Below are 24,544 nucleotides of genomic sequence, written 5' to 3'. Positions count from 1 at the left end.
TCCCTCAAGGAGTTAAGAGCATTTAAAATTACTCCTTTTCATGTTCCTGGCAACTTTGTAGAAGTGGGATCTATTAAGTTAGGAGATCTTTGAAAGGGACACCAATAATGAAGTCAGTGCTCAATGAAACAAGGTTTTTCCCACAAACCATGACTGATATCTGTGTCATTAGTAGGGTAGCTGCCCATCTCTTATCATGATTGGCAGGTTAATAAGAGACCTGGGGCTATCTTTTCACTGCTAGCACACAACCTAACCAATTGCTTTTAAATGATTGCTAATTTGACAGAATATAAGTAGAAGATGTAAAAATATCTGGAGTAATGTCTAATGCAGTTTTTACTCCTGGTATTCTGAGTGGTCCCATTTTAGAAAACAGATTAGAATGTTAGTTAATAGATTTTAATTTTTTTTTGGACACTTAGTATTTAAGAAAATCTTGTAGTTGTTCTTTGGTTCAATTAGGACCAAAAGAGAAGGGAGTTTTGTAATGCAATTGTCCTGTAAAGGAAAATGTTTTAAATTGGGGAGATTATGTGAGCAGACCACCTGTAGGGCATTCATAGCTCTTTTCTATAATGCTCCAAGCCATGCCTTGCTGCCTGCAGTCTGGCTAACAATGCAGGGAAAAGCTGTTTAAAAGGCTGTTCTCCCTTTTCCCTCTGGTGTTCACTAACTGTTACAAGTCTTCCTCTTAAAATAAAAAAAAAAAAGTCCCATGTCCCTTTAATTGAAGAACTTTAAGGCTCCATGGTGGCCAATTGGTCTGCAACAAGAGGAACCAGGCAGCAGGGAAAGAAACTTCAGACTATACATCACGTTTGGTGAAGAGAAAAGATCAAAGTTTTCCCAAACTCAAAAGAAACCAAGTTCCCTACAGATTAACCCTATTCATTTAGCTCCTCTTAAAGGAATGATGTTCTGAGCCACTGGGCAGACAGGTAAAAAGTTCAACAATTGCCAAAGCATTCTTCTGTTAATTCAACAGCCTTCTGCTCAAATAAATTAGCTTACTCCTGACAGAAGAACAATACCTTTTCTCTTGAAAAAGGACCATATTTGATATACAAAAGTTAAGATGTTAGTTTAATCTGTTAAGAAGAGATTGATCTAACAAATCTCAACTCAGTGTTCCACCATAGTACATGATCTATGAATTTAAAACATTAACCTTTTACACTTCAGTATGCATCCCAGGAAAGGCAGGTGCTTACAGAAGTGTAGACAACAGATATGAGAGGCGGGTGTGCACATTCCTAAAATAACACCCGTTTTAAAAGAATACTTAACATACCATGGGAGATGACTCTTTTGTAAAAACTCAGTCTAAATACACCATCATCCTTCAAAAAAGGAAAGAAGTATGGTAAGGCACCTCCCAGTTTTGGCAAACACTTTTTCAGCACAACTTGTTGAATGACTTGTTTTCTTGCGTCTACATATCTCACTTCTTTAACAGGTAATGACTGGAGCATGAATGTAGTTCATAGTTTATGGAACTACCTAAAGACACAGCAGCTGGAATAACCACGGCGGGAGTAGCGGAAAAGCTTGAAAAAGTCATTTATCAAAAGTCATTTTATTGACAAAATAGAATACTCATATTTGCTCTTACAGGGGTAGCCTCTAAACTTTTTTACAAAAAAATTTACAGACTGTATAGCTTTGGATATATACATATTTTACACATCTGTACAAGGTAACAAATAATTATATAAATACATCCTTTTAATGTAGGAAACCCGTATTTAGCTGGGGTGTATAATTAAGACATGTTTTGATTCAGTCAATATTGTAAGGCATTTGCCTGGTCATCCACATCCCAAAAACCTGCAGTCCCCAGCAGAACTCAGGATGGGGGGAGGAAGACCCTCCCTCCCATGAGTAAAGAGCTGCTGTTAGTCCAGAGTGACTCAGAAGCCGCTGTGCCTTGCCCTCTGCAAGACACGGGTGAGCCTCTACCCTCCTCTGCCAGCAAAATAATAAGCTGGCTCCTTGAAGTACATGCTCCCTGCATATGAATGGAGGGGAAGGAGGAGGGGGTTGGAGCCTGGGGCCTCTGCCAGCTGCATTGTTCTATACAAGCTGTGGCTAATAAGGACCATTAGGGGTTCATTAATGGCACCAAACAGTGAGGGGGTATTTTAGGCAGGCCAGTGTCCCTCATTCCCTAACCTTTGGCCTCTTTCCCCCTCCTCACACTTGAGACAGGGGCATCTGCTTGGGATAGGAGACAGAGCTGGCAGTGCCTGATCTCCACGTCAGGCCGGTGCTGACATCGCTGTAGAGTGAGCCACCACCTCCGGCCCCAAGTCCTCCTGCCGTGGTGATTACTGCCTGTCCACCTGCTCCTGCCCCTGCGCTCCCAGCCACGGCAGCACCTTTGCTGGCCCAGCAGCAGCGAGTGCAGAGGGCCCTCCAGGATTCGAGGGTCTTGCCAGACCAGACCCAGACACCAGAGGTGATGCCCACCACCAGGCACATGAAGTACTTGAGCATGAAGACGGCGTAGTCCGGGCGGCGGGCCTGGTCGGGCTGCTGGTCACGCAGGCAGGGGCAGTTGTGCGTGGCCTCCCAGCGGGGCCGGTTGTGCTGCTCGTAGAAGAGGCAGGCAACCACGCTGGCAGCTGGCACAGTGTAGAGCACAGTGAAGAGTCCCAGGCGGATCATCAGCTTCTCCAGCTTGTGGGTCTTGGTGGGGCCACCCTGCTGCTTGATGACGCTGCGGATACGGAAGAGCGAGACGAATCCAGCGAGCAGGAACATGGAGCCGATGGCCAAGTAGATGAGCAGCGGTGCCAGCACGAAGCCCCGTAAGTTCTCCAGGCTCTGGTTGCCCACGTAGCAGATGCCAGCCACGGGGTCCCCGTCCACAGAACTGAGTGCCAGCACAGCGATAGACTTAACGCTGGGGAGCAGCCAGGCGGCCAGGTGGAAATACTGCGCGTAGCCGGCGATGGCTTCGTTGCCCCACTTCATGCCCGCAGCCAGGAACCAGGTGAGGGAGAGGATGACCCACCAGATGGAGCTGGCCATGCCGAAGAAGTAGACGAGCAGGAAGACCACGGTGCACAGCGCCGGGCCGGTGCTCTCGTACCGCACGTGCTCGGCCACCGCCAGCTCCGGCTGCAGCTCGGCCGCACCGCCCGCCGCGCCGCGCCCCCCCGCCGCCGCCGCCCCCGCCGCCGCGCCGCCGCCGGCCCCCGCCGCCCCGGCCCCCGCGCCGCCCGCGCCCGCCCCGCCGCTGCACGCCACCTTCTCGTGCCCCGCCACCAGCCGCACCAGGTAGCCGAGGGACACGAAGAGGTAGCAGGCGGCCAGGAAGATGATGGGGCGCTCGGGGTACTTGAAGCGCTCCATGTCGATGAGGAAGGTGGAGACGGTGGCGAAGGTGGAGAGGAAGCAGAGCACGGACCAGAGCCCGATCCAGAAGGCGGTGAAGGCGCGCTCGTCGGGGCTGAAGTAGGGGTTGTGGCAGGGCAGGGCGCAGTTGGCGATCTGCCCCGTCTTGACGCGGTTGTAGAGCGGGTGCCGCTCGCTGGACACCGACACCATGGGCGCCCGGCACTGGCAGCCCGGCTCGCAGGGCGGCGGCGGCCGCGGCTTGCGCGGGGCCTCGGCCGGCGGGGCGGCGGCGGCGGGGGGCGCCTTGGCGGGGGTGCCGGGCTTGGAGCCGCGGAGCGGGGGCTTGGCGGGCGGCGGCGCGGCCGTGGTGAGGTCCGTGCGGTTGTAGTCCATGCAGAGCGTGTCCGGGCTGCCCTGCTCGGGGAGGCGGTCGCAGCGCATCCTGTCGGGCCAGGCGAAGCCGTACTGGCGCATGAGCGGGGCGCAGCCGGCCTTGGCCCGCTCGCAGACGCTGCGGCAGGGCGGCAGCGGCTTCTTGTAGTCCTCCAGGCAGATGGGGGTGTACATGCTGCAGAGGAAGAAGCGCAGGTCGCTGGAGCACTGGATCTCCACCAGCGGCCAGAACTGGTGCACCTCCAGCCCGGCCTCGTCCTGCGTGTCGTGGTTGAACTGGTTGGGCATGTAGGTGTAGTTGTAGCCGATGCCCTTGCAGAGGGGCACGGTGATCTCCTGGCACGACAGCTCCTTTGCCGAGGAGGAGGACGAGGACGCGGCGGCGGCGGCCGAGGCGGCGGCGCAGCCGGCGCGCTGCAGCAGGGACAGGGCGGCGAGCAGCGAGGTGATTTCCAACAGGTAACTCCACTCCATGCTCGGCGGCGCGCGGGCGGCGGCCCCGGCTCCTCTCCCGTCCCGCTCAGCAGCCACGGGGAGCGCGGCGCCACAGCAGCCCCCCGCCCCGGCTACCCCCGGGGGGGCGGAGGGCGGCCCCCTCCGTGCCGGTCGCAGGTGAGAGGTCTCGCAGCCCCCGCCGGACTCCGTCGTCCGCGGGCACCCGGTGAGGGGGAGCCCCCACTCGGCGCCGGAGGGAGGATGGGGGTCGGCTCACAGGAGGCCCCTCAGCCGCCGTCGCATCGCTCCCCTCGGGGTCGGTTTTGCAGGGGGAGGCGCAGCTCCTCTCGTCGCTGCTCCAGCGCCGGCCGGGCACGGGGCGGTGGTGGCAGAGAAGTTTCGCCGTCAGCCCCCGGGCGGCGCGGTGAAGAAGGCTGAGGCGTCCCGGGGACCAGGCGGTGCCGGTCTCCCACCGCCCCAAGCGGGCGGGCAGCGGCGGGGCCGGAGCTGGGGCAGCCGGAGCGGCTCCTTCTGCCGCCCGTCCGAGTGCACGGCTCCGCGGGTGACCGCCAGCCGGCCGGTCCTCGCCCTGCGCTGGGTCTCCTCTCCGACTGCCGGGCACCCCGGCCGCGATCGCGCCACCTGAGCTGCGGGTCGAGCGCGGCAGCGCCTCCGCCAACTTCTCGCTCTCCGGCCCCGGCAGCGGCGCTCCGGCCGCCGCGCTCTCATGAATATTTATAGCGAGAGCCGCCAGGCCCCGCCCCCGCCGCCCCGTCCGCCTATCAGCCGCGCTCGGGCGGGACGCGGGGGGCGGGCCCCGGGGCTCCTTAAGGTGGAGCCGTGCCGGACTGTGGCGGTGGCGGGTGCTGCGGGGACGTGGCGGTGTTTGTTCGGCCCCTGCCGAGACGCGCGGTTCCGCTCCGCGGTGCGCGGGCTGTGGCAGCCAGGCACCGGCCCGGGCTGCGCAGGGCACCTCTGTCCCCCTGCAAGGGCTCCCGGCCAAGTGGCAGTCACCGCAGCAGCAGTTTAAGTAGCTGTCTCGGAAGGGGTTTCCTATCACCTCGCTGCTGCCCGGGGGATTCGCCGCCCGGGCCGGTGTGCGCGCTGCCCCATCCCCGCCGTCCTGCACGTGTTGGTGACGGGGCTGGGAGCGCGGCCAAGCAGGGGGTCCTGGCAGCACCACAGCCGATACCCCGCCCTGGCTATCCGCGCCCCGGCCCCAGCGCGGAGCTCCGGACAACGCACGGTGCAAGCGCTGGATGCTCTGCCCGCGATGTGACACGGGGACCCCCGGGGCGCGGACAGCCGCAGGTCCCGGTGCTAGCCGGGGCTCAGGCAGTGCCGTGTGTGCACCCCGGCCGGTACCGGCAGCTCCCGGTGGGACGGCAGGTGGATGCTCGGCTCCGCGCACACCGCCCGCACCGCGGCCGCCGGCGGCCACTGACCCGCAGCCCAGGGCAGCACCGGGAGGCCGGTCCTGGCACGGCCGCGGCTCCCGAGTGCCCGCGCCAGCCCGGCGCCGCGGCGGTGACTCGCCAAGGAGCCGCCTGCAGCCGCCCAGAGCGGCGTGTCCCGCCCGGGCCGGCAGAGGAGCCATCTGCGGCTGCATGCCCGCTCGGCCGCCACCGCCCCGCGGGCCCCCCCGCGCCTTCGCCTCCCGGGAGACGCGGGGCGGCCGCGAGAGGAGTCGCCGCTTTTCTCCGCCCGCGGCGGGGAGGGGGCGGGCGGGAGTTCCGGCGGCCCCGCCGTAGCCAGACCACCTTAAGGGGAGCGGCGGCGGCGGGCGCGGGCTGCGAGCGCGGCGGGGCCGTCCCGTCCCGGGGGGTTGTCGCGCTCCCGGGACGCCGCGTTTGTTTGTTAATTGAGGCGCTGCTGCGCCTGGCGCTCGCGCGGCGCTCCCGCTGCGGCCCTAATGACTGGAACCGCGGGAACGCGGCGGGGCCCGTCTGCCGGCGGCGGGAATCGTGTGATTCGCGGGGAGTCGCACGGAGAGAAGCGGGGCCGGGGGAGAGCGAGCCCGCCCCAGGGGGCGGTGCGGGGCGCCCGAGGAGGAAATGGAACGCGTGAGGCCAAACAAGGAACAATCCCCGGGTTGTTGGCTGAGCCAACAGGCTCCTGTCGCCGGGGCTGTCGCCGCGTGAGCGAACGCGCGGATTACCCCGTTAGGAGGAAATGAGCGATGATGGGGCGATAAACTCGCCCGCTGTGTAATCACACTTGATTTGCAATTGACCGAGCGCCGCTCCCGACCCCGGCGCCCAGCCCGGGTCGCTCGGGACTGGGAAGCTCTCGGGGGCCGTGGCCGCGCTCCTCCGCGTGCTCGGGCTGTGGAATCGGCCCCGCTATTACACGCGCGGTGCTGTTTCTGACCAAAATCAGAACTTTTCCAAAAGTAGCAGGTGGTTATTTAAGCGCTAATTTTCACCGTTGTGAAAAGTGTTACGAGATCGAACAATGCCCGGTGAAGAAAACGTCTGGCGCAGGACTCAGTGACTGATAGAGGCTTAAAAAGTCTCCAGTCCTGGATGCGACGCTCTATTTTAAGAAGTGACTCTTTTGCTGGTGGCTGCTTGAAGCACACCTTATTTAAAAATCTCTACAGAATGTAAAACTGAGTGAGTCTAGTCAGGGGAGCCGGGCGAATCTGTAAATTATCGCTCTGTCAGGATTCCTCTTGCCTGTTACAAAGTACCTTTTTATGCTGAACTTAAACTCTACACTACAGAGACAGCAGATGTGAGGTGATGGCTTCCAAAAGCAACACAGATGCTGTAAAATTTCCACTGCTATATTTCAGCGAGGAAGCTCAGGAGACATGCTGAAGGCTGAAGTTTAGAATTACACTATAACTCTCCTAGAAATAAGAGAAAACCAAGTTTCTCAACAGTACATTTGGCTTCATTTTTGCTGTCATTCATATGCTCTTGTTTTCTTACAGCGAGAAAAAGAGATGCAGCACAAAGATACTGTGTGTCTTGAAGCTGTTCAGTAATGACAGAATTGGTAATATAGAACTTTATGGCAATTTAGTAATGACTGCCTATCCAAATTCCGTTGTAAGACCATGATAATTTTTAAAATTTTCTTTCAGGTATATAAAGTAGCACAGCTGTGAGGAGGCTGCTTTGCTTTATGTGACTGAAAAGCAGCCTGGTTAGCTCAAGACTGTGGAATCAGAGCCCATTGTGTGTTCCTCAGACTTGGAGACTTCCCTGAAGTCCCTAGAAGTCCTGTGATGAAGGAATCAAGGGTCAAGTCTTTTAAATGGTTTGTGTGTTTATTCCAGAAAATTCGGCAGCTGCTTTTTCTGAAAAGCTGAACTTTACTATAGCAATGTAGAACACTTTAGAGCCCTTTTTTCCCCCTGGGATTTCAAAACAGATGTCCAGTCATCAAATCATGTAGAAATACAGAGCTGGCAAGATTGTTACAGATATTATAACTTTTGACAAAGTTACAGATTTGATTTGTTGTCAAATCTAGTCACCTTGTGAGTAGTCTTTGTCACTACAGATCTTTGTTGCCACAGATACTCACTCCTTTTTTATTCAAACAACTAGGTTTGGCACTGGCCCCTCTAACATAAGCTTAATTCTTGTGTGCATCTGAGGCTTTGCATTTGGAATCCCACCAAACCAGGTAATGGCAACTACAAGGTATTTTAGTTCAAAATAAGTAAATTTGCTTTTTTTTTTTTTAACTGGAAATAAAAATGCCACATGAAATCTTGGATTTAACATGCTATTTTGTTTATGGAAAAATATAGATGTTTAGTTTATAAGATTGAAAAAGTTTGCTTTTTAATTCCCACTGAATGTTTTCCAGTAAATTTTAGTGTGGCATTGTCTGCATTGGATAGGTCACTGAATGGTGCTTTTATAAAAGTGTTTGAAAAGAAGAACTTGGTCCATGGAAATTGTTCAAATAATCTTGTTAGAATGAAGCCTTGACTGAAGGCAGTAATTTCATGGATTAAACCCAGAAGGGCTGGCTAGGCTGATCTCCTTCCTATCACAGGCCACAGAGCTTTGTGCAGAGACTGTCTAAGCGAATGCTGGTTAGCTGCAAGACATAGGGGATTTTGCATGGACAATACATTGAACAACACCATGAAACTAGAAACTGTGGAACTTTTTGAGGACAGGATAAATAGAAGCAGGAAGAAAGAGTATTTTTACAGGCCATTTAGTAAACACAGTGAGGTAGAGTTGTTGCATCTAACTATGTTCAGCTTTCCCCTAAAAAGTTCCAATTAAATGTAAGGGAAATTGTTTTGTTTTTTTTTTTCACCCCAGTTTATCCTTGTTTCTCACATGCCACATGTGGTCCAGAACTGAGCAACATGATGTCACATCCAAGTATGGGACAGAATTGACTGATTTGTACTTCTGCGAATTTGAAAAGCGCAAATTGTGAGCAAAAATCCAGTGCTGTGAAACCTGAAGAGAAATAGGGAGAGGAGAATACAGTGTGCGTATCTCTCTTACAGTTTGATATTTTTCCTTTTACAAAAATAAAAAATAAATGTCATTCATGCATCTTCTGAGTCAGCCTGTACTTTATTGTGATTCATGAGAACTTTTTGTAGGCAAGAACAATGTTCTGCTTACATTTTTTCAGGCATGTCAGATCTGATCTGGGATGGGCACAATACCATGATGCTACTGTTGTTCAATAGCAACGAGATACGAAAGAGACTTCAGGCAACAAGAAAATAGGCTGAGTACAATGTGCTGCAATAGCTATTCCTGGAGTGCAGTGAGCAGGTGACAGGGGAGGAGGAGAAACTTCTGGAAGTGTACTTTGCTGTTCCTTTGTCATAAAGCATGATCACAAAGGGATTGATCAGTGCTGGGTTCTGAGTGTTGCTCTGACAGTGAAGCTGCAAGCTGTGGCCCTGAATGTGGCTGGAGGATTTTCTGCTGAATATGGGAGCAGACCATGGTTAGATTTCTTCCTGAGGCTGCTTTGAGTGCATGGGCTTCACTAGAGAAGAAATATGAGCAGCAGAATGAGTGTAAGGGAGTCAGTGGGAACAGCAGTTTAGCATGAGGGCAATATAGGATGAGCTCCTGTTGAAGGACTTTAGGTGAAGGGCCCTGTTCTCCCACACTGTGCAGTTGGTGATCAGGCTGCAAAGTATTGCCTCTCTCAGTGTAATTGTATATTGCTTCATTTCTCATTAGTGAAGCAATGTAGGAGGAAAGAATGCAAGAAAATACAGATTACAAAGACTGTGAAGGAAATTAAGTGTTCTTGAGGGCTTTTTCCAAAATATTACTATTTTCATATCCCACCATTAGTTAGGAAGCTGCATTTATAAACCACCTGTACACATGGTGTGATGCTTCACACGTGATAAATCATGTGACTTTTGAAGACAAATTGTGCTGAATTAAGTTAGTCTGTTGATCCATTGTCACTGTATTTGGAGAATAACACAAACTTCATACAGTTGAATGGCTAACCATAATGTATGTAAGGTATGTATGGACAGAGTGAGGAGTGTTCTCTTCCTCTGATTACCCAGGTAACCATGAATTTACTTTTGGGCCACTACTAGAACATTAATATGTAAATGCACTCCTGGATCTCAGGAAGGTTATGTGGATTCAGGACAAGGCAAGGAGAAGTTTGGCTTCTGGGGGTTAATGTGAGAGTATAAACGTGCACCACTCTGATTATAAACATGCTGCACTCTTCTCAAAGTGAAAGCTTGTGCAGGAGGCCTCTGGCACACCAGTGAGTCCTGCAGTCATGTTTGTGATTTTGTCTCCATGCTCTATCAAAATGTAATTAATGCTCATATATGCTTGAAGGGCACATTCACCATCACTACTCCCAGCATAGGAAGTCCATTAGGTCAGTCTTCAGTTTTGGAGATCTCAGTTTTAACAACTTGGGTGTAAACCCCTGCAAAAATCCCTGCCTTACCTGTCTGGGATGTGGCCATCTGGGATGGGCAGCTTCCAAACTACAGCTCCCACCTGGCTTTAAGATGGTGTGACATGCAGGTATCTGGACTTTGATGTCATAGGTTTTGGAGGAATTAAGGGGATTCCATCCATTAACTTGACCTCCTGACTTTGTTACTTAATCCACGTTTGGGTGATAGCAGAAGGGTGAATAGCACGTTTAACTCTAACCAATCCTGAGTATTGAAACAGACAGGGTGAAGGGAAGAGCCACAACAGAGGAGGTGGGGAGTGCAGGACTGTCTCTCATGTAGGGTAAGTCAGAGTTGGGATGGCTCAGTTGCCACACTCACACAACTGTGGGACTCCTGGCAAGAAATCCAGCCCAGCCTGTGTGCAGCTCTGTGCCAGCTCACACAGCCTGGTGGAAAAAGGTTGATGCAGAGACAAGATTTAGCAGTGTAGTCCACTTTGAGCTAAGAGCTTCTGCATAACTTACATGGAGACATCAGCTTTCACATATGCCCTCTCACATGCTGCAAATTAAATGAGAAACTAAAAGAGGTGATGTGCTTATGAGTAAGAAATGAACTGATGAAAAAATGACGTTTTATTTTGAAGGGCGTGGATAAGGCTAATACAGATATAAGAAAGCAAAACTCTGTATAACTGATTTGAAAAGAAACATGTAATTAAATCCTTGAACAATATGAAGTTGGTCATAAATTCTGATGCTACTTTTTGCAGCTTGGAGGTCAGTGAAATTATAAGTTGAGGGAATTATATTTTGCATATGTTTGAAGTAGACATTTTTAAAGTTTCACTGTTTCCAATCCCAACTTTTGATGGATGCCCAGTAGTAATTTTTAAAATATTGAACAATAAAAATCACACTGAAAAATTCTTACTGAAATTACTTATTGCCCAGGAGATAAAATTGAAATAAGAGATGTATCTTTCATCACTGATTTTGAATATTTATTCTTTGTATTTCATTTATTCTAAACAATTTTTTATCTCTAGAGTTAAATCCTGACTAATTCTTCACTGTATCAGTTTTGCTGGGAACAGCAGTAGTTGGTTATTCCAAATATGAGTAAGGATAACAAGCTTGGGCTTGTACTAATTTTGATGAATAAATTTGCCTCGGGAATGACAAATTGTGTTAGCACTTTTCATTTTATAACATTAGACAATCAAAGATGTTAACACTTTGTAAGGAACCAGCATTAGGCAGTGTTTGGAACTGCTTATAGGGAGCTCTCAGGTGCCTGGTCTCAGCAGAAACTACTAAATAAGTTTCTCTATTTTTATTTTAGTAAAAGAATGGTGTGATTGTAAAGCAAGGTGTTGGAAGGAATTCCACTGTACTAGCAAAGTGTCCTTCCTTTTGTTTTACTCCGAGTTCTAAAATAAGGATATTTCTTTGCCAGTTCCTTTGAATTTTCTTGATTTTTAATTGGCATAATGATGGCAGGAATAGTCCTCTCTTTGTATGGTGAGAGGAAAGAAAGAAGTACCCCACGGGCATGAGGTTTTCTGCAGTTGTCTGTTCTGCAGGTTCACAACACTGTTACAAAAGGTGTAGTCTTCATTGATTTCTTGTCTTTTATTTATCTTCTTCATACATTTATTTCGCCACTGGGGTGAGGGGGTGCAATGGTATGTCAGGAAACAGCCATGAGGGAAGAGAAATACTAGAAGTTTAGTCGTAACGTTTTTCCTGGTAGTATTAATTATTTCTCTGTCTTGCTCTAGTCAGGGCCTGGTTTTGGATGACAAGCTTTCAGTTCTTCCAGGAGATTGTGGGGTTCCAAGAAAAGGAATTATAATAGCCATGTTGGTATAGCTGATACTTTTTACTGTATTAGTCTTATTGGATTTATTCCTTCTGGTTTACTTTACTGAATTAGATAACCCTGAAAGGGAATACTGGAGTATCTTATTTTCTCTCCACTTCGCTAATTTTGCTATAAATATTTTTGTATTACCGGTTTCCTACTTAGTAAGTGTAGCCATTGTATGAATCTTACCTTCATCCTTTGCTTTTGTAAGGTAGGCTGGTTGATCTTTTATAAGGTAGGGCTCACACATCAAGTTATCACATGCATTGAACTCTGTTTATTTTCGTAGGAGTTTAGCTCCTTGGCTTTTGAACAGTCCTGCTGACAGAACTGTGATGGAAAGCTTGAAACATTTTACTGCTGTTTAATTTTTTTCTGATTTGTGGGTGGATGGGTCCAGGTGATAGGTTTGAATCTGCAGGTTAATGAGTAAGAGAGCCCTTTCTTGACCCATGAAGTTTCCTGCATGAATTTTTGGTACAAAAATGCAAAGCTATTTTTTGTGTCTTTTTTGTCTTAATTTTCCAGGAAACACAACATGCTTTTACAGAATTCAGAGGATGGAAGCTAAAACTTCTGGATTTGAAAAATGTTACTGTAGTCCTCCTCTGACATTATGACCTGGATGCCTGCTGGCCCTGCTCTGCAAGGCTGAGGCTGCCTTCCACCTTTGACATTTTGCCATGATCTTTCCTCTTTGAAGGGAGAGCTGAAAGTGGGGAATCCCTCACAGTGATCTGTCATCTGAATTCTCATTTAAATGGTAAGTCTAGTGGATAGAGATCTGCCACATAAAGCAGGTAAGCTAGAGATACAATGAAATGCTACACTAGCATTTCTTAATAACATACTATGGTTTCAATCAAAATATTTTTGTTGATAAGTTTGGCTTTTTGGTAAGAAAAGTATACTTGCAGAAGCACATATTTAGACATGCCAAAAACCCCCGAACAATCCAACCAGAAAGTGTTTAGCTGGAAGCCTCATTTCCCATCAAAAATAGATGCAGTGGAAAATTTTCAAGCAGCCCTATATTTAACCTCCTTGGATCAGAATTTGGTTGTTGGACTGAGGGAGGCTTACAGAGTTTTTTGGCTGCTTTTGTTAGGGTGTCTGTTTTTTCACTCATGACATCTGCCTGCTTTTCAAGCTATATTCAACCTTGTTATAACTCTTGCTATTGCAGCATTTTACTGTGCTCAGAATGCTAATTCCCACTGGACTCAACTCGCTTGGGTATGTACAAACTCAGTTTCTTTCAAGGGGTGCATCAATCTTGCTTTTTATAAATTTTATTTTGGCTATGTTTTAGTAAAAAAAGTGAGTATTGTGTACTGACTGTGCACAAAACAGTATTACTGCAATACAGTTCTAGTTCTTTGCCCAGGGTAGCCTTGCTTTGGCATGTTCTGGATACAAGTTTATATAAGTTTAAGGGATAATTGGATAAGTGAAAGAGAAGGTTCATTTGGCAGGATTAATAGATAAATCACATCAGTCTCAGGAATTCTTGAGTGGAATATAGTTGAAGCACCAGAGAATTATTCTGGGAAAATACTGTATTTGATTTCTTTGCTCATGCTCTCTTCTCTTCCCTCTGGCTTATGACTGCTTTTGGAAGCAGGATACTGAGCTAAATGGATCTTTGATCTGAATTGGTCACAGCCATCCTTGGATGAGGAGAAGTACAATGACAAACGAGTAAGTGTGGGCTTTGGCCGTCTGGAATTCAGCAAAATTTATCAAAAATTAATTTTTTTTCACCAAGAAAAGTGCAATCAAATCACTAAATATCTGAGCACAAAATAGAGAATTTTGTCTGAATAGATGATGATTCTGGAGTCTAAAGCATTCTGTTGATTTTTTTTTTTTTTTTAATTTTAAAGTAGGTTTTGAAACTTCAATTTCTCCTTTGTTCCTTTTTGTAGAAGTAAGAATTTGCAACAACTATGTCTCAAATACAACTGTGAACCTTTCCGTGTGTTCTTCCAAAGTTGGTGGGGAGAACATTAGTGTGAGACTCCTGCAAAATTCACTGGACCTTGTATTATGACAAGAAGAGAAAACAAAGCAAGTATTAAAAATCAGGGAGGAAAATTGTTAGTAAGATCTGCATTAGTTTCAGTATGTGTTATGTCTTGTCATTAGTTCAGTGTCAGAATGCAGTTTGTAGCCAGAAGCTACCACCAACTGGCAACACGTGGCATTTCTCAAGCAAAAGTCGATTGTTATTCTTTGTTGCTTGTTTTGTGTCATAACAGCTTCACAGAAACATCTTTCCAGATATTCTTAACTTTCTTTTCATGGCAGTTTAACTTAGTTCATGACTGCTAAGTGATACTATGCTGTTTAAGTCTTCACAGGCATTAATGATCAAATCTGTAAAGGAGCATACTCCTAGTAAAACAGCAGGGTTTTTTTTCTATATTTTTAATAAACTCTTCAGAATTTTTATGATTTCCTGAAAATAGATATATTTCATTTTACTTCTGTGTGCTTAAATTTACCAGAGTGTGATATTGACCAAAATAGGTGAGTTCTCTTTTATTTCTTTTCCTGACCTGGCAGACTTTTTATTCAGATTTCTGTCAGCACAATTTTATTATAGTACATTGTTAGAACTATAAGTTCCCTTTTATTATTTTAGAATTATTTAAAATAAATATTTGAGAGAAAATATAATAGCCAGACAACATTTAAAAGAACGAAATAGTTTGAGTATTGTTGAGAAATAGATTCATCCGCCCAAAGTGTGGCAGGAAGGACAACAGAGAAAGGAAAGCACAATATTGAAGCATAGCAGTCAGCTCATATGGTACCAGCTGCTCATGTGTGTATCTAAATACTTTCTGAAGCATAGTGCTCCACAGTCAATTAGCATTACTTCAAATAATCATTTTACAAGGAAGAAATTTTAGTGCATTAGAATTCATGAGTTGGAAAAAGTAGAAAAAATGTTCATGCTTTCCCAGAAAAGCAGTAGAAAATATGTAAATTCTATTAGAATTAATTTAGAAATTCTGTGAAGTGAAAGAAGATATTGTAATCCTGTCTCTAAAGTGTGTCAAGAATGGCAGAATAGTGCAACTTCTCTCACATAATTTGTATGCCTTAGTCAGAATTTTTATGATAATGTCAAGAACTGAGAAGCGAATAGGGTTGCTAAATCTGTCCACTCTTGAAACTGGAAGAATTGAGGGGAGTAATTGGGTGCAAAATAAACATGTGTTCACAAGTAATTGGACTGACACTATTAAATTTCTTTCATTTCAGTTCTAGGTAGTAATTACTTTAACTTCAAGGAAAAGAGATTACATCCTGTAAACTTTCTCATGCAAAATAGTCTGTCCTCCTGTGAGTGATGCTGGTTGCTTTAAAATGTCTGTTTGCTTGAGAAAAGGTTTGTCATATCAGGTCGTTAAATGGGAGAGGGGATTAGGAAACAAAAAATCTGGTTTGCAGTGGGGGTTAACTTTTGGAGGTGTGGGGCAGAGTATGGACAATGAATATCACCATCTTTTAAGTGTTCAGTACTATTGAAACTGTTTTCCTTATGCAGAATCCTTTATTGGCAGAAAATCTGTGAAATAGAGAGTGAAGGTAAATGCTGTGGTAAAATATATATAAAGAATCTAATGTCAAAACCCAGAGTTAAGGCATACATCTTCTAGAGGTTTAGGAAATTATGAGGATAAACTTAAAAAGTGTTTCTATGCTTAAAAAGCCTGATTGTCATTGTATGTATCAGTCTCTTATCTCTTTTGTAGACATGTTTGTGCTATCTACCTGGCATTTTTGATGGAAACAACATTTTTACAAGAGTCACTAATTTGGTTTGGGATATAATAAATAGTTGTTAACTTTATGGGTATTGTTAGTTTTGTGGGTAATAAATGTGATTGTAATAATTTTCACTTTTAAATAAGCTGCTTCATTCTGTATGTAAAACAAAATAGCTTCAAGATGGTTTTGTAATTAACAAATGTCTAGTTGATCAAAAATATCCTCTCTAGTATGAGGCATGGAGATTAGGCTAGACTGTGTTACAGAATAATGTGATTATAATGATTTCCTTAAGAGAGCACAAAAGCAACATCTAAGTTTCAACTGACGTTTATTGACACACAGCATCTGTTGGGAGCCCCATCAAACTTTCTATTCTTTTCTGTTTACCACCTCCTGCTTTTATTTACAGTCAGCATATCTGTTAATTAGCCTCTGGTAGAGCCAGTTCTTCTAAGAAGATCTCTTGTCTTCCTGGTGATGGCCCCATGAGGTGACCATGTACACACAGTCTGTGAGTGAATTAATCTTTAACTCATTAATTTCAGTGCCTGATTCTGCGATGTTTAACTGCTGGCTTGGTTTCCTGCTCAGCAATTTGTATTTGGAGAATTGTGATCCTTGACTTCTGCTGACCTCAGTGTCATGAACACATCTCAGTGAGCTCTCAGCTTCTCGTGGTAACCTCACTGAAAGTCACATCTTCCTGTAGCCATTTGGTTTCCTATGATTGCACCAGAATGCAGATAGGACATTGATGACTTCCTCTGTATCACTGAGGTTATTTACCTCGTTTTTATTGCACATTTGCAGAATAAAATTTCTCCTGCACTTCCTCAGCTATCTATCACCATATCTGGATGCAGCATTTTGCAAAACAAGCCTGAAGTAATGTTACAACACGTGGATCTCACAGGAGGCTGCTCTGGAGGGGACCACACTGTTTTACAGTCTCAGACCTGGTGATGACATGAAGCTGTTTATAGCCACAGTCTGAGTGCTAGAGGTGCTTGTTGCAGTCCACTTCTCTCACAGTATGGCTTGTTGATTAGAAAATAAAAAAGTTGGAGCTATACTTGAAGGAAAAATTCAGGAGCAGGATTCAGAGATCTCCTGCCCAGGCCTGCAGTGTGTGCTGGAAGTGCTCTGAGAGGTGAGAGCTGATGTGTGCATCTCAGCGGGGCGTTAATGGTTGTTTGTTTCACCTGAAACCTGAGAAAAGAATGACCGGGCCACTTATTTGCACAGTCAGCTGTAGGTAATGCCTTAAGTGATGACCAAGTTCCTCACTTTTGCCCTCTCACTCCTCCTCTGTGAGAGTCCTTGAGGAGCAGCCAAACTCTGAAGACTTGAGCAAAGGTTAAAGGTGCCCTTGAAGTCCTGCCCAGAGCAACTGCAAGTATTAAAAGCCATAAAGTACATGCTGTGGTAATGTGAACATTTTTTCATAATTTAATGAGAGCTTTACTGATAAAAATTCACTGTTTCAATTAAAAAAAGAAAGAAAAAAATCCCAACAAAACAAACCCAAACCAACCAACCAACAACATAATCCCTGGAATACATTCAGCTTTTGTACTGGAAAAGTACCTCAAAGGGCTATGATCTTCTCTCTTTAGTGGGAAAGTATTTTTGCTTATCTGAAAGGTTTTATGCTGGCAGAACTGCATTGCATTGTCTACTTTTTGTGGCTAGGCAGATCCAGGTAAAGTGACTTAGTTTTAAAGGAACTAGAAACCTTAATTCCTTTAAATCAAATTCCTAAGACATCCAAATGTCTAGGATGCTGTCAAAAGAGACATAAAAATTAAAAATAGGAGGTGAATATTTGCTACTGATAGTTCATGGCTTTGGAGGGCTAGTGGTGATACAGTGTTGTGATAAAAAAATCAATGAAAAAGTGTCAGTTAAAGTTTCCTTTCCCACCTTTAATTGTAAGAAGTCAAAGCTGACTGATGTGTTAATGTTTCATGGGGAAAGTTGACACTGAGGGGAAAGGGTGGGCAATACTTCTTCAAAACGGGTTAACTGCTTTTACTTGTTTTGTGGTTGAAGGGCAGAGAAATAAGAGATGCTGGAAATGTTTTCTAAAATTATGTGGCCCTTCATCAGTGTTTTATAGGTACTGTTTAAGCCATCTTTGCTAAGGAGAAGCTCCTTTACTATTAATATGCTGTCAGCTTTCAAATCTCATCAAGGCAGCACCAGGGTTTTTTTTTGCACAGATTTCTTTTGACGTACAGCCTCAATAAATATGGAAATTACAACTTAAATCTCATTTTTTTTTTCCCTGCAAAGCAGTACAGTGCCCAAATTCATTGAATTTCAACTTTTATTTTTTCTTAATGTTGAAAGACATATATGCAAATTTTATTAACAATATGCATGGTTAAATTTAGCTGTAAATTCCAGTCAGAGATTTTTGCTTTGTTTATTGTCCAAGTCAATATGTCTGTGGAGAAAACCTCCTGCTGTGCAGGAATACATAGTCAGCTACTTGGGAAAGTAGAAAGTTTAATTATGAGAGTTTGTTCTGGAAAAAGGTAAAGCAAGCACTGTTTTTTGGGTTGCTTTTTTTTCTTATTATGACTTCAGTTAACAGAAATTCAACATACACAGTTTATTTTGACACTAACTGTTATCAGACAAACCACTTGATTTTTCTTTAACCTGGTCTTCTGTATAACTGAGAGGTTCTGAAAGAAAGTAGAGGTCATGAATAAATGATGCATTTCTTAAACTTGCAAGGTAGATCATGACATAAATGAAATAAAATCCAAGTGTGAAGGGAAAAAAGAAGCATAAACACATGTATTGCTGACAATATCTTCATTAAAATATACTTTATCCTATGAAGATATTAGTGTCAGATGCAAATTTCCTTTGCTGCTCTCTCTGAAGTTATTCTGATTTTTCTGTGTGGTAACAGTGAAGTATCTTTATCCAAGGTTTTTGAGTGGAAGAGTGAATTATTGCTGGGGAGTACACGTTATAAATGATATTCAAACATATTCTTGTGCTTGTAGCAGAAAGCCCTCCAAGACTGTAGTTACTGGAGTGGGTCCCATATGTTCAGTTTTGTAAGTAATTTTCATGGAATAAATTTTATCTAGCTATGTAAAAAACCCCGACTGTTTTCAAATAAGATGTTTCTCCTGTCTATGTAGTGTTTATGCAATACTGTAATAATCTGTATTTCTCCTTGTGGTTCAATGAGTATTTCTCCTTTCTAAACCTGTTCAAATGTAATATGAAGAATGTTTTTATGATAATTTTACTATGGATAATAGTAGTTAGCAATAAAAGGCAATAAAAATTTTAAAAAATATGGTATGGATACTGTTTGGGTTGCATGACTTGCATTGGGTGTGTAGACATGTTCTTTTTTCCTTTGTGTCTGTGTAGGACTGATCCATAGCCTGGGCTTACAGGTTCTACAGTAACACAAATGGTACATGATAATTGTGTGTGGAGAAGGGCTGGCAGCTTTACAGAAGAAATTTCTCAACCTGTACATAAGTTTAGAATAAAAAAGTGCCTGTAACTTCCCCCAAACAACTGCTTTTTACTGAGTCTCATTAAATGGTCCTATGTGTAGGACATAAAATGTATTTATGGTAGAGTGAGAGTTTTGTTCCGAGTCACTGGTGCATCATGAGCTTCATAATGTTCTTCTGGTTGCCTAACACAGTGGGACAGGGCCATGAGAGGCACAGACACCAGTGTCTCCTGGGAACAGCCCTTGAACCCAAATTATCAGAGATGTGAAGGTGCCTAATCTCCTGTGGAATTGAGTGGGAGTTTTTTTTTAAGGAAGATTCAGTAACCTAAATACCTTGTAACTCTCCATGTATAAAGCTTAGTTGTGCAATATAGCTTCTTAATTCCCCACACATCTCTGCATTCTTCCATACATGTTTCTCTCATTGGCTATTTACTGTTGATTGGCAGTTTGGATGTTTAATTATGCTTCTCTTTGGGGAGATCTTTCTTCCTAATCTTATCCTGTATTTCTTTGGGCTGTCTGTTCCTCTTCACTTCTTTCCACTCTTACACATTCTATATGTAATAAAGGCACTTAATTTCCAGTGACTGGCTTCCCTCTTACAATGGCATGTGTGAAACATAAGACTGCTGGTATTTATAGAGCATTTTGTAAAGATGCTATAAAAGGAATCATTAGGGATCAAAATTGACAGGGATTTGACTATTTTGTCCAATCTATTTTTTGACCAATATTCAAGTTGCATATTAGTCAAATTCTACTTCATTTGACTGACAAAAAGGGCAGGGTAGGGGTTTGTGTCACAGGTAGTTAAAGGATGCAGAACTTTGTGCCACTCTAATGTTTTTGTCACAGGAACTACTCTCTGCTCTACTGTTTGCTCTTCAGCAATAGTAAACCAGGGCATAAATCAACGTAACACTTTCTTCCCATGCTAAACTTTATCTTAGTTTAGGAGTAGGATGCAGTTTGGGAAGGGATTTAAGTGCTTAGATATTGCAGATTGCTTTTTGTTTCTGAAATATATTTTCTAGTCAATAAAGGAACATAAATTAATTAACTTAAAAAATTAATGTGATTGACTGTCTTTTGTGGCTCACAGCTTCACACTGTTTGGCTGATCGATGGCCATGAGCATGGTATGTGTAAGTAGTTATAAAATACTTTGTTTTATTCATGCTGACTTTTATCACAGAGCATCTTAGTTTGTACTGAGGAGCACTCCAGGTGGACCATGGCCCCTGCATTCCACCCCAGTGAAGGGTGCTTTCAAAGGAACCTTTGTTGCGCCATCAGTGCAAGGCCTAAACACATTCCATAAACAATCTTACAGGATCAGAGAGTAACTGAACTAGAGATGGAGAGAATATGGTAAATTATGTTAAGAACAGGTACAAGGATCCTTGAGGGACCCTCTGCAACACTGCCTGTGGCAGCATGTCTTCTTCCAATCATCTCTTCAGCTCTGCAGTTGTTGCCTAATGCCATGTGGTAGATTTATGCATTTAATTGTCTTGTCTTTAAAGCTACCTAGCAGCTTTCAAACCAATATTGTTAACTTTCTACCTAATAAAGCTGATTAAAATGGAAGATGTTTGTACTTGGTCAGTTTCTTCCATGATCTAGGATGCATCTGGGAATTCAATCAATAGAATCTCTTCTTAGAATTATCTAAATATTTCTGAGTACCAAATGCAACTAACTGAAATGTCCAGAAATTAGTAGATTTCAAACAATTTTTAGACTAATCTAAAAATCACAGCAATTTTTTACATAGAACAGTTGGTGCTTCCCATTCACTGGATGTTTTGTGGTATTAATGTAGTGTAAATAGATAATTTTTACATGGGAATGCAGAATATAAATGGTTGGGTACTGTTATATTTTCTCCTACTCTATATGTGTTAATACAGTACCATACTAATACTGTGGTCATGAGAGATTATGCTGGTGGAAAACATGATCATGGGATTTGACCTCCTTGGAAGCAAAGACTTTTCCAGGTCATGAAAGGCCAAATATTCAGCTCATGACTAGTGTAGAACTCTTTTTCTGTCATAACAGAAATACTGACACCTGGTTTGCACTTGAAAGTGTTATCAAGGAGGCCTGTCAGGAAGGGATATGAATTTTTTGCTGACATAGCTATGCCAGCAAAAAACCCAGTGCAGAAACTGCATAAGGAGTTCTTTTACCTGTACATTTTACTTCTCTTGAGGGATAGGTGTAGGTTGCTTGAGAAGAAGAGTCTTGTTAGTGTAATTTCTATATTAACCTTTCTAGTGTAAATCAGCTGTAAGCCTCATCCTGTAGGGACTCACATACCAGTTTATCACTGCACACAGAGATGATACATCATAGCTTATGCTTACATTGCTCCCAAGAATGACCTCCAGAGCAACTCTAAGAATAGTGTCACTGTCTCCTGTTCATCTTCTGCCTACAGGTTTGTCTCACAGCTGCAAGTTCCTGACAATGCATGAATTTTCATGTTTGGCATTTGTCCTGTTGGTGGTTCTAGTCTTGAAGAAACTTTTGGGGCCACACTTAGAGATGTTATAGACAAAACCATTGCTTAACTGAGCTACTTTCAGGAAGAAAGCAGGCTGGATGTAGACATAATGAAAAGGTGGGAAGGAAGCTCCCAAACAGTGAAGCTTATGATGTGCAACATGCAAACTGAAGGATGAGAAGTACAAAAGTGGGATTCCTTGGGTGAATCAATTCCAGCATAAATAAGCAAGTGGGAGCACTTGGTGGATCAGGACTGTCCTTTGCTGGTGCTATGTACACTACCATAAATAACAAGTAGTTCTAAAGAAATTGGTAGTGGAACGAGAGAGTAGAAATGGTTTGAGTGAGCTCAGGTTATGACTTGAAACCTTCTCTTGTCTCTTACAATGATCTTCCTGTATGCCTCTAATTATCTTTCAGTTAGAAGTTCTATCTTAGAATCCATGCCCTAAAGTGTGGGCTCATAATGTTTGTTGCAGGAAGGACTCCTTTTTCTTATGGAGAGAGAGACACCCTAACTAGAAATTACAGCTAACCTACAGTGTGTGGATATTTTGTATTGGTTAAGTTACTTCATAACATCTGAAATGAAGGCTGGACCAGATACCAGAATACATTATTTGCACTAGTAGAAATAATTTCACATCACACTCTGCAGGAATTCAGACTTGTTCTATTTTTGGGCTTGAAACGGGAACAGCTTGAACAAGCTAGGTGATGTTTTATTTGAGACAAAGGTTTCTTTTTTCCTCAAAGGTTTTTTCAAGACATGTGGCAAGCTCATTTCAAATAATACTTCCAGAGCTAGAGCTGCCTGTGTAAGCTCTGTGGCCATGCACTGAGGTTGATTAATCAGCCAAGGTTAATTGAAATTGCTATTTTCATGTGAAGTCCTAGAGACTCACTTTGGAAATGCATGAGTCTGTAGGCCTGCAGTCTCCCTGACAGATGAATCTAGTCTTGAGGATTGCAAATTCGATCCCTGCTGTTACCAGTCCAGCCACGGGGGCCATTTAACAAAAGATCCCTGAGTTAATGATTGCTGTTCTATGACAGGGATATTGGACTTATTATACACTGAACACAAAGGTCTCTGATCCATATTTGTGCCTTGTTTCCTGCTTGGGATTCAGCACCACATGGTGGTAACTGTCTGCTTCATGCAGGAAAGCGTTCTGCTGTGATATCAGTGAGCGATAATATCAGAAGAACATCCATTTCCCATGAATTTAAACTATTACTGCAGTTAGGTGCAATTATTGAGAATCCCTGTAGAGACGTACAAAAAATGTTGTCTCTGTCCAAAGATGTTGATTCTGGAATGTAGCAGTGCCAGTCTGACATGCTTAGTTTGGGGTCTCAGTGGCTGCTATAAATTGTATCCTGGAAAATGGTTACTGGAACTATAAAGTACAGTGCTGCATTTCAAGCCCTATTTTAAGTATCAGTGGCTTTGTCAAACTATATGTGTAATTTAAATCGAATTTATATGGTGAAAATATGTTGAAGAGGAACCAATGGAATAAGATGACTTCATAACAAAGCATCTTGACTTTGCATATTGACTTCATTAACTTAATGCTGTCTCGTGTGTATTGGAAAATTGTTCAAGTGAGAATAATAGCTTTTGAACTACTTACAGGCTAATAGGTAGTGATTGTAGTCACTAAGACTTTGAATAGCTGTGGCTGTTGATTACACAGATTAAATGTGAGTGCAGTTTTCAATATGGGTGATTTTCAAAAAACTCATTTTCTGTCCTTCATTTTGACTTTCATGGCTAATGAAACTGACTTCTAATGCATATTAAATTCTGAGAGTGGGAAATTAAATTCCTCTTCTTCTGTCTCATAGTAGAGACACGACTGCAGAAGCTTCCATATGCTTATTTTAAATTGTTCAAGATTGAAGCTGTCAAATATAAGATTGCATTAGTGGTAATTCCCATGCAGTGGGGACATGCTCTGTTTAAACAGCTGATTGGTTATAGGTGTTCGTAGTGTTCATAGCACTAATTTTTTATGCACTCCTTCCTTATGTTTTTTTCTCTTCATATCTGAACTGTGTGCTTGTCTCTGCATCCGCTGTGATTTCTCAGTGAATGCTGGTTCCCAAGTTCTTTCTCTATTCTCTCCCCCCTTTTTTTTTCTCCAGGGCCTAATTATGAAACAGCTTCAAATAAATACAATTTTTTAACAAAAAACATTCTGCTTCCTGTGAACAATGGGCTGAATTTTTCTCTTTATTCTTGGGGAGTTCTTATTCAGTTGGAGTGCTTTGCAGTTGGCTAGGCCTGAGATTTCTGGGAGCTGTAATTGTGTCTCATTAATTCTTACAGTAATGTAGGGTAACTATAAGGAGCATGCAATTAGTGGTCTGGTCAATGAATAGAGCAGTTAATCAGCAGACAAAGGATGGGGCTCAGGACCTATTAGGCTGAAAGGAAGTGTTACTATTGTCACAGGCAGTAGGAATGCATGCAGACATGCCTTAAAGTTGAACTGTTTAAGGGAACTGTGTATGTGTTTTGATAAACCAGTTTTCCTACCTATTCCACTACTTGAGAGAGATTCATTTAGGCTTGCCCGCTAGAAGTCAGAGACCATAGCAGAGGTTTTCAACAGGCTGAATGGGCTTAGTGTATTCTCTCACCTTAACAGAGGCAGCCCCAGGGTTTATCAAAAATAAAAAGTGGCTGAAGAGATGTAAGGCATCCTTAGCTGTTCCTCCTCCCCAGAAAAATGGTCGGTGAATGTAAAGTTTAAATCAGCCATTGTGTAGATTGTCAGTCAGTCATACTCAGCATGTTT

At 44.1% G+C, this 24,544-nt stretch overlaps 1 protein-coding gene and 1 long non-coding RNA gene across 14 annotated transcripts in view; one reads left to right on the top strand and one right to left on the bottom strand.

The window, feature by feature from the left end:
• Window positions 1-1,560: 1,560 nt before the first annotated feature.
• Window positions 1,561-4,227, bottom strand: FZD8 (frizzled class receptor 8). The gene has a single exon (XM_014890680.2). The coding sequence runs from the start codon at window positions 4,210-4,212 to the stop codon at window positions 2,197-2,199; it is 2,016 nt and encodes a 671-aa protein (XP_014746166.1). The 5' UTR covers window positions 4,213-4,227; the 3' UTR covers window positions 1,561-2,196.
• Window positions 4,228-6,187: 1,960 nt separating this feature from the next.
• Window positions 6,188-24,544, top strand: part of LOC106861945 (uncharacterized) — a 116,255-nt gene continuing 97,898 nt past the window's right edge. For 3 of the 13 annotated variants that reach the window (XR_015801347.1, XR_015801346.1, XR_015801335.1), the window contains exons 1-5: window positions 6,189-7,812; window positions 8,469-8,643; window positions 12,461-12,695; window positions 13,119-13,168; window positions 13,557-13,633. This is a non-coding gene — a long non-coding RNA (uncharacterized LOC106861945). Of the gene's footprint in view, window positions 7,813-8,468; window positions 8,644-12,460; window positions 12,696-13,118; window positions 13,169-13,556; window positions 13,634-13,860; window positions 19,808-24,544 lie in introns of those variants that run through there. The other 10 variants (XR_015801348.1, XR_015801334.1, XR_015801351.1 and 7 more) reach the window with 8 other exon arrangements.

This window comes from Sturnus vulgaris, chromosome 1 (genome assembly GCF_052056855.1).
Source record: "Sturnus vulgaris isolate bStuVul1 chromosome 1, bStuVul1.hap1, whole genome shotgun sequence".
Classification (NCBI taxonomy): Eukaryota; Metazoa; Chordata; class Aves; order Passeriformes; family Sturnidae; genus Sturnus; species Sturnus vulgaris.
This window is presented reverse-complemented; position numbering and strand designations above follow the sequence as displayed.